General features: G+C 49.6%; 1 protein-coding gene across 1 annotated transcript; it reads right to left on the bottom strand.

Moving 5' to 3' along the window:
* Positions 1-941: 941 nt before the first annotated feature.
* Positions 942-9,206, bottom strand: FGF16 (fibroblast growth factor 16; the record flags this gene model as incomplete). The annotated part of the gene is made up of 3 exons (XM_079727565.1): positions 942-1,187; positions 2,546-2,649; positions 8,933-9,206. The coding sequence occupies 3 exons, from the start codon at positions 9,204-9,206 to the stop codon at positions 942-944; spliced, it is 624 nt and encodes a 207-aa protein (XP_079583691.1).
* Between the last annotated feature and the right edge of the window lie 970 nt (positions 9,207-10,176).

Here is a 10,176-nt window from a genome sequence, read left to right as displayed (position 1 = left end):
CTAAATTTAAAGTCATAGAGCCAGAAGGAACTTCAGATAGGGCCCCTAGATAATGCTAATATTGTAGATAGTGGGTCACCTAGCCTAGGCAGTGTGATGCCAACATCAAGAGATTCTAATGAGTAGCGAAAGAAGCTAACCAACCTTCTAATCCTAAGTGTACAAATGAATAGAATTAGACAGTGGTTACAATATAAAGACAATTTTATTGCCAATAAAAGCCTTTACTAACTCATTTATCCTGTTTCAGTAGGACCTTATTCTTTCTGATGAAAATCCAGTCATAGCATCTCTCATTAAAAATAAAATTATTTTGAAATAAATAAATATATAAAATAAATAGCATATACATTTCATAAATAGTTTGTCCTTATGCACAGTATCCATGCTTACATTTTAATATCATTTTCTTACAGCCTACCCCATCTCCCACTTCCAATGGCAGGGAAACTGCATGTCAGGACAGATGAGAAATCTGCAGAGCCAGTGCAGGGATGGCTTGCAGCAGGGCTGTAGCCCCAAGGATTTTCTTAATGAGACTTCTCCAAAGCTCTGTAGGTAGCATCTATGGCAGATTCCTTGGTCTTTCATTTACCCACTGTCAAGGTATTTGGGTAGATTGTGGGGCAAGACACCTCTGGCCCTTGGCGGGGGCCCCCATTCTTTCTTGTGCCACCTCAGGGGAAAGAACATGAGTAAAGAAAAAAGTATATACAAGATTCCCTCTAGACCTCCCCCTCCCCCCACATCCCTCCCCAAAATAACCCAACCTTGATATACACTTTGAACAACAAGGGAACAGCTGGGTCGAGTTGAACAGTAAGTGCTTCTCTGTTATCTAAATTGATAGGAAAGAAGATTGAAAAGCTATGAGTATAGTGCTTCCAGAGACAACTGTGGCCCCAGAGTATACAGGTCACAGAGGTCACACTAGGGGTCCGTTACCTATAGCGGAAAAGGTCTCTGGACATGGAGGGCAACTTAGAAGGATCTACTGGCCTGGGTAAAAAGTGAGTGAATTTCTGGTGTCGTTTAGTCCTGTATCCCTCCCGGGGTGAGCCGTCTTTATTCAGGGCCACATAATACTGTCTCTCCGAGTCCGAGTGTTTGTACAAGGTGGAGGCATAGGTGTTGTACCAGTTTTCTTCAAACTGTTCCCGGAAAACACATTCACGTGTGAGTTTCTTCTGTGAGGGTGAGAAAATAAAGCAGAGCCCATTATATGACTATTTCTCCCATCCCAGCTTGCTGGTGGAGAAACTAAAATAGTAATAGCACATTGATACTAGAATATTTCAGTCCTATCTCCCAGTATTCCTGAGGCCTCTTCTTTCCAAACAGCACAAAACAGCCCTGTTGGTATCACTTTCACCCTCTTTTGTGAGCCATGCAAAAATGTATCCGGTGATATTTTTTCTGAAGGCAGGAGACTGAAAGAGATGGGCTCACCTGGCACTCTGAGCCTGAGAATTTCTGCTATGGCCTCCCCATGCCCCGCTGGCAACCCTGAGTTTTCTCCCTACTTAGGGCTAATGATGTTCAAATCCACTGAGATTGCAGTCAACCATGTCAACTGACAGGCAAAGGCCTCGGATCTATATAAAGCTCCATGGGAGGTGAGCTGTGATCTCTCCTAATGAAGGGTCTCAGGCCTGTCAGTTGGAAAGCTCAGAAAAGATCTCCTTGAAAAGTTCCTCCAATCTGGCTACTTCAAGCTGGCAGCTCCTGGGTCTCTCGCCTCTGTCCCTTCTCACACTTGATCCAACCACCATACTACTCACTGGGGTTTTGCCGATACTGAGTGCTGGGGACAGGCCTATCTCTTAGGTGTCAGGGAAGAATGTGCTCTGATTTCATGGGGTGCAGGCAGCCAGAAAGTATGCTCTGTGACTCAAAAGCCAAAGCCAGGAGTTGGGATCCTCTGAAAGGGTTAAGATCAGCAAAGTCACCATTCCCCAGCTCTGGGCTGGCTTCCAAAATAGTGAACATGCACTGCAGCCAACCCAGTCCTAGCTGGGGACTTTAGGGCTGTCACCAGACCCTGGAACCCTCACTCTTCATTTGTTTGTTTATTTTGTTTGGCCTTTGGGATTCAGCTGAAGCAATCTGGACATCAAGGACTGTGTCGTTAATCTCAGAATCCTCAATCTGAAGGCCAGCTCTACCACTGCCGATTTTTGTGCCAGCCAATTGGCTACTCCTCTGGGTACCCATCACAAATAAGATGTGCTCCTTGGGAGAGTTAATGCCCCAAACCCTTACCATCTACTGACAAACCAGTACAGCTTCCTATTATTATCAGATGAGCTGGCCCTCTAATGGAGAAGGTGAAAGCAAATGTACTACAGAAAAGCTTCTGTTCTGATGGAGGCTGAATGAGTGAAAGTGTTATGTAGCAAGTTCCTGGGCAGTCAAGAACTGACTAGAAGGCACTAATCCTTTAAAGTTGACAAAAGTGCTTTCAAGTGCTAGATGAATGTTTTGCCTTACATTGTCCAAACACTTATGGTAACAGCTTCTGAGGACAAAAAAACCTTAAACTTACCGACCCATAGAGTTCTCCTCGCTCGTTCATCCCTAAATACAGGCCAGAGTCCACTCCCCGGATGCTGATCAGCCCCACAGCCAGGCTGATAAACTCCAGAATTCCTAGAGCAAAAAAGTGAATGCCATTTCCATCACTGATATCAAGCTAAGAGGAAACTGTTCAGGTGACATGAGCTACTAGTCCTTTATGCCCAACTGGAGGCCAGCTCTGTGTGCCTTTGGTGAATTACCTGATGAAACCATCTTTTGCAGCAAGAATGGAACCTCAGAGAAGTCACTGAGTCTCTCTGGGCCTCGGCTTGTCCATATGTAAAACGGGGGACACAATCTCTGTCTCTAGTCAACACTCTTAGGCATATTATAAGGAAAAGACCATGAGAAGGCTTTGGCTACAGAACCTCCTTAATTACAAGGTACTATTGCTGTTAAATACCACCGTTTCAAGAACTGGGAGGGCAGCTTTCAAAATGAAAGAATGTGGCCAGGTTTCTGTATCTTCCCAAAGTCACTTCCCTCCTCCCCAGAGCACGCAGCATTACCTTGCTGTCCTCTAGGCTGAACTTGTTTTGCAGCCTCTTAGCTCCCATGTCCTTAAAGCCACATGAGGCTGTCAACTGCCTGTAACTGACTCTAACAAAGGCCACACAGGCCACTCACCAAGTTTGTTCCTCCAGCCTACGGCAGGAAGCAATACTTGGACTGGTGAGAGCTTTCTCCTCAAAAGTACTCTTAGCCAGTGCAGCCTCAGGCTGACAAGCCTGTCATTCTCCCCTTCCCTCTTGAGGATTTTAAATTTATCTATGGCAAAGAGTTGGCAGGTAGTATTAGACTTGATACTGATGTGAGATGTTGCAGCTTTAAGGGAAAAGGGAAGATATTCAGAAATGTCCCTCTAGCTGACAAAGTTAGAGGTGAGGATTTGAAAAAGTTTTCATTTACCCAGGAGCAGTAGGGGGGAAAAAGAAATTGACTACTAAGAGGGAAAAAAGAACCAGAACTGAAATCCTGGTGATACTGAAGACTTCACAGTTTTGTTCTAAGATAGCACATCTATTATTTGGATACAGATGTAATGGTCTACCAGATTTCTCTTTGATGTTCTCTAACCATGTTTTTCAACATACAGACCAAAACGTGATACTATTGACTCACACAGGCATCCAAAGGTATGAAATGAGCTCATATCTGGCTGTCTTTCTCATCCAAAAATGTAATTCTTAAGGGTAATAATATTCTATGTAATCTACACAGGGAGTGGGACTGATTCCTTAAAGATCACTTTAAAAAATTAAGTGGGCAATTGTGAAATCAGGTTCAGAACTCCAGTGGGAAGTCTCCTGAAGAGCCCCAGTGACTTGGGCTGGTGGGTGGGCATTCAGGTATGGAAGCTTTTAGGGCACACTCGGACCTATTTGGAGAATGTAACGCTCTTCTGCTGCCATTGTATAGAACACTCAGAACGTGGCCTTTGGCCTCTAGCATTGACATCCTCCAAGTTTTAGTCTCAGTCTGGTTGTTACTAACTCTTGTAGTACAAAAAACGAGTTTTGGGAAAGGATATTGACACAAGATGGTAGGAGGGGAAGGGAAAATACCTGGTGCCAAGTAGGGCTTAAGCAGATACTGATTTAGTGGACCAAAACCTTTAGTTACACTGCACAGGGTTCTGATTTTGGTTCTGCCCTGTTTAACATTTTAATAAATGACTTATAAGAGGACATAGGGGGACTGTTTACCCTAGTTCCAGAAGACATACAGCTGAGAAGGCGACAATAAAAATCCAAAGAGATTTCAAGAGAATGGAAAAATGGGCTGACTCCAACAAAATAAGCTTTAATTAGAATAAATGTAAAGTCCTGCACTTTGGTCCCCAAACCAGTTACCCAAGATGTTTTGTGTTTGGGGTTTTGTTGGGGGAGGGTGAGCCTCAGGTACAGTATGAGTTAATCATACTCCTTATTTCATGGCCTATTATCATAATTGGTCTGCGTAAAGGCTTTTTTATTTATCTATCTCTTTTTATTTCCATATGCTTCTCCCCTTCTCCCCCCACCCCTTCAGGCAACCACGTATATTTTCTTGAAAACATGGACTGTTCTTTTGCGTTTTCGTGCATTTTTACTAAATGCAAGTCTGCTCAGCTTTGGAATGGGGAGACATGGCTTAGCAAAACATGCACAACAATGGCGTACAGAATTTGATTGAACAAGGTAACCTCAGTATGGCTGATTCACGAGATTATTAAAAAGCTAATGTGAAACTAGTCATGTAAAAATTAAAAATTGCTAAAAGCTAATGTAAAAAAAATAGAAAAAAAGAAAAAAAACTAATGTGATCTAAGGCTGTATTGATCAAGATCTAGTAACTGGCATAAGGGAGGGGATTGCCCCATTCTGCTCTGTCTCAGATCACAACGAGAGTGCCATTTTTAGTTCTACTGTGTTTAAAGAGGGCTATGGAAACACAGGAGGGTGTTCAAAGGAGAGTGGCCAGTATGGCCAGGAAACCAGAAGTCAGGTCATGATTCAGTTCTGGGTCCTAAACTTTGAGGGATACCAACCCGCTGAAGCCTTCGGTTCTTTGCTTAGGCAGCTTACTTCTGAGCTTCTGGGTTTTAGTTCCCTCATTCTCTATCTCATGTCTCTGACCACCCTGAGCTCATTAAGTAGCAGAGGGCAGCTTGTGATCTCACCATCCAAAAGCTGGTATGAGAACAAATCATGAAACCCAAGAGGTGTGGCCATTTGAGTCACCACCGTTTTTCTCCAGCTCTCTGTTAACCCTGATGCCAAAGGACAGATCATAGAGGAAGTCACTTGGGTTGTGTCCAGAAATGGGGTCTCCAACAGCTGGAATCATCCCTGCCCAGCTGTCTTTGGGCATCATTTCCCTTTGCCAACTTTCCTATTAGCTGGATTCAAACTGTGGGAACCCAGTGGCACATGATGATGGAACAGATATTCCTAAACCTTCTCCTGAATTCCAGCCAGCATGAAGGGAGAGAGGAAACAAGCCATTTTCACATTTTCCCAACTAGAGCTGGAGAGGGGTGTTAACAGCAAAACGTTGAAACAAAGTATTAAGTAGACAAAGTTTGTCCTCAGTACTTTCACCCCCTTCAAAGCCCAGGACCTCCCTCTCCCCTGCCTCATTTGACCTGTCCACCTCAGGTTCTGGCTTGTGTTCGACAGTTTCCAGACTCTTCTCTTCTTACACCTTTTGCCCCATGGCTTCAGAAAACAGAAAACAGATCTGTTCTGGGTCCCACCGCTTCAGAACCTGGCTAGATGACTGGCCTAGTATGTCATTTAATCTGGCTCCATAACTCGCCCGAATGCCCTCAGCCATCCTTTCAGCCCTTCAGGGCCAAGACAGTGCTGTTTTGGCACCTTGCCAAATAAGAACCATATCGCTCACAAACCAAAGCAGCTGCACGAGCCTGTTCCATCCCACCTGGCGGGAGGCCTCTCCTCCAGTCTGGCTCCCAAGCTCCGCTCTGCCAGCCCACAGGTGCCCCTCAGGAATGTCAGGATCCCTGTGAACCTCATGTAAATGCCACCAGCCAGCCAGGCGGAGATTGAAATACTCCTGGCTACTGATTGCAGAATGGGGGGGTGGGGTGGGGTGGGGAAGGGGGGGAGGGGGAGCCTAGGCTGTGCCAACAGGTTATTATTTGGAGTCGAGGCTGCTCTTGGGCTCAGCCTGACTCATTCTGAACACATGGATTCCAGGGTAATCCTTGGGGGCCCTGCTCTCCAATTACAACAAATAGCTATTTACTTTACATGGCCTTTGGAGAGTACCTCCTCCCCCCAAGCAGAAATCTATAATATTTTATATCTTAAGTCTGGCCTACTTTACCCTGCTGGAATGTTGACTGCTAAAGCACTCATGGAATGTTAAAGTTTCGATTTATTGAATACCCTGGCTGATTAACTGAAATGTGGAGGGAGGAGAGAGTTAGCAAACTCAAACGCCACCTCTTTCTTTGCCAAAAGCTAAACTGAGAAAGAGTAAATGTGTGCTTGCAAGTTGGCAGGGGACGTTACAAAGACACAACTTTGACCAGTTATCATTTCCTTTACAGGAAATACACGGAACTGCCAGGAAGCCAGGGAAGGAGGAAAGGGAAAAGGTGATGCAGAGGTGGTCTCAGTCAGTATGTGTGTGTGTGCGCGCGCGCGCGCGCGCGCGCGCGCTTAAGGCAAAACCCAAAATGAAACAGTTAAGCAGCAGTGAAAACACCCCTTCCTCCCGCCAGTTTTATTTCCTTTGGTTTCTCCTTAAACTTAACACCCTTAGCAGACCTGGGAGATGAAAAGAAATCAAGATGTGTCCTTAGGGAGGTAATTAAAGACCACTTATCCCAAGAGCCTATTACTGCTTTATGTTGACCTTGTAGGTTACTGGGCTCAGTTTAGGCACAGAATCAGACGAACACTTGTAGCTGCTGGGAGTCAAGCTCACAGTTTCTCCACCTCTGCCGCCCCCACCTCACATTTCTCCATCATTTCAGAATTTTTATTCTACATCTCAGGAATGAGCTACCCCAATATCTTTAGGCCATTTCTGGGAGCTTTGGGGGGCTCTGAGGCCAGGGTGGGAGTCCCATTCCTTCTGAAAAGGAACAAATGGGGACTGCAAAGTCACTAGTGATGGAAGGGAAAGGAGTTAAGTTAACCCTCCCTCTCCCCTCACCCCACCCCACCTTGTCACCCTTTTGAGGACCTGCTGCAAGTTTATACAGACACCTGCACCCCTCCATTACCCCCACCCCACACACAACCTACTGTACTTCAGCTCTCCAAGTGCATTTTTCCAAGATGACATAGACCTCATTAGGGATCCTGCTTGCTCCCAGCAAGGAAGACCAGCCCTGGCCCTAAGTTGTTTGCTAGACTTAGCCTTGCCCAGGAACAGGCCTCTGCCCCCCTCCCCATCCAGCCCAGACTTTTTTTTTTTTGTGATACACGGGCCTCTCACTGTTGTGGCCTCTCCCGTTGTGGAGCACAGGCTCCGGACACGCAGGCTTGGCGGCCATGGCTCACGAGCCCAGCCACTCCACGGCATGTGGGATCTTCCCGGACCGGGGCACGAACCCGTGTCCCTTGCATCGGCAGGCGGACTCTCAACCACTGCACCACCAGGGAAGCCCCCACCCCAGACTTTTTATGGTGCACTGGGGTGCAACTCTAGCAAGGCACGGGGAATAGGAGGATAGGGAGGTTTGGGGGAAGTGAGGGAGGATGGGAAAAAGAAGGGAAGAGTATCATGCCTGACGGTAGGCAAAGCCTCTCACTGGCTTAGATGGTGTCTTTGGCCCATAGGGTCCTTGGGAGGAAGTAGAGGGCATTGGGAGATGCGGGGACCCAAGGAAGGGTAGCTGTCACAGCATCAGAATAACAGTTTAGTAGAGGATAGGAAATTGAAACTGAAAATGGCCAAATTATTGAGGAGTGAACACATTCGCTTAGAAACCCAATGATCTCTGTCCCAGGTCAAGGTTTATATTAATTGTGTTCTGTATGTGAGACAGGCAGCTGTGCCCTTTGAACAATCTGCAGAGTGGCAGGCAGAGAAAATCCTGGATGGAGACTGGGTGTCTTCTGCCCTGGGCCTAGGAGACACCTGTTTTTGGGGGTGGGAGTGGGCCCAGAACGGTTTCCTCACTGAAGCAAGGAGTCCAGAGGTAGCTCTGGCAAAAGCTGCCCCAGGGCTTGTGCCCTTACACAGTGGCCACCGGGAGGCTTTCCTAGTTTCTCTAATACCCAGCTCCCGCCATGCTGTCTGGGTTGGCCCTCAACACGGGCAGAGCAACACAGAGGCAGGCAGGTGTCACGGCTGCCGCGTCCCCGCAGGCCAAAATCGACTTGGACGCGGGCCGTCCACACGCCGTATCCACGGCCCTCGAAGGCTCCAGCTTCAGGTAATCTGCCGCGACAACCCAGCTGCCCTGGAGACTCAGCCTCACGCTGTAGCCACGGTCCCCGACCTCCTCGGCGGATGCTCCTACCCCTCTCCCAGCTCCACCTGCTTTCCTCGGAAGCGCAGCGTCCAGGTCCCAGAACAATCCCCTAGCTCCCGGGGGAGGGAGGGTGGAGTGGGGAAAGGAGAAGCCGCACCTCAAGGCGCCCCCGCCTCCTCCCGAGAATGTCTGAGGGTGTCAGGCGCCCCGACGCCGCTGCGCGGCTCAAGTCCGCACCGTCGCGTCCCGCCTGCCCCGCGTCCCCGGCGGCCTCCCGCCTCAGAAGGGCTCAGACGGCGCCGAGCCGAGGGGCGGTGGGGGGGGAGGTGGCGGTCCGCGGGCCCCAAGCCGGAGCCTCGAGCCGTCGGCTCCCCAGCGCGGCGTCTGCTCGCCTCCCGTCCCCCCCGGCCGCGTCCTCACCGAAGCGACTGTGGTCGTGGCGGGTGCCGTGCACCGTGCCGTTGGGGAAGATCTCCAGGTGGAAGCCGGTGCGGCAGTAGAGCTGGCGGCGTCGCAGGATCCCCTTCAAGTGGGCGAAGTCGGTGGGCGAGCCGCGCTGCAGCTTCCCTTCGATCTGGCCCAGGCGCTCGTTCAGGAAACCTGGGGAGTCAGCTAAAGGCACGTTCCCCAGAGACGAGGAGAAGCCGTGCAGATCCCAGTCCAAGGAAGCGAAGACCCCCCCCACCTCAGCCATGGCGGGGCGCGCGGGGCCGAGTCCGGGCCGCGGGGCGCGAACTGCCTCTCCCCGCCGCGGGCGCGGGCGACACGGCGGCGCTCGCTTGCTAGCTCGCTCCGCGCTCTGCCGAGCTGCAGTCGACGTCTGTTCTTGTCCAAGGAACTTCTCAGCGGCGGGGAGCGTGGGGCAGCGCGCTCCTGACCTTGCGCTCAGTCAAAGTGCCGCTTCCCCTCCGCATCCATCTCCCCAGGCCTCTCATAGCTGGCTTCGTCGAACTATCAGATGCAAACGGCACTTTATATACATACCCACTCCCCTTACATTGACATATTGGATATTTAAATACAAGCCACACCTCAATGGCATCCCCTCGGAGATTGGTGTGTGGGTTCTTTTTTTTTTTTCCTCCTCGTATCCTTTTGGCTCTTTTTGGGAGAGGGGGGTGGAGTGGGAGAGAGCGAGCGAGTTTCACTCCCTCTTTTATTATGAAAAAATGGCAGGAAAAAGCTACACATTGCAGTGAGGCATAACTGCTTTTGGCAGGTTTTTCTGAAACTGCTGATGAAATAACGGAGCCCAGTGCGTGGAGGCTGTTGGCGTCCACTGCCACTCAGGCCTGTTGCGTGGAGGTCTGCCTGTTGCGCTGGGGCAGCACCCACCTCCCACGCGGCCTCCGGCTGCTCGCCTTTGGAAAGTGGCGTGAGACCCGGGCTGGGGGGTTCACGCGTTCGTGAGCCTCTCTTGTTCCCCGGCCGGTCGGAGGCTGCAGAAGGGGCGCCTGGCCTGGGTCAGTGGCTCCCTGGTTTCTTTGTTCTGTTGCCCCCTAGTCCCACTCCCCACCTGTAGGTCGGCCGGGGGCTGAGGAAGTGAAGAATCCGGAAACGCATGCAGTTGCAAAATGAGGGATTGGGGGTGTTGGTGGTTCCTGTAGGCACCCAGGCTGGGGGCCTTAAGGGGCCTGGGAGGAGCGGGAAGCCCCACGGAGGAA

The sequence above is a fragment of the Hyperoodon ampullatus genome, assembly GCF_949752795.1.
Source record: "Hyperoodon ampullatus genome assembly, chromosome: X".
Classification (NCBI taxonomy): Eukaryota; Metazoa; Chordata; class Mammalia; order Artiodactyla; family Ziphiidae; genus Hyperoodon; species Hyperoodon ampullatus.
The sequence above is the reverse complement of the archived record's forward strand: the minus strand, read 5'-3'. Positions and strand labels throughout refer to the sequence as shown.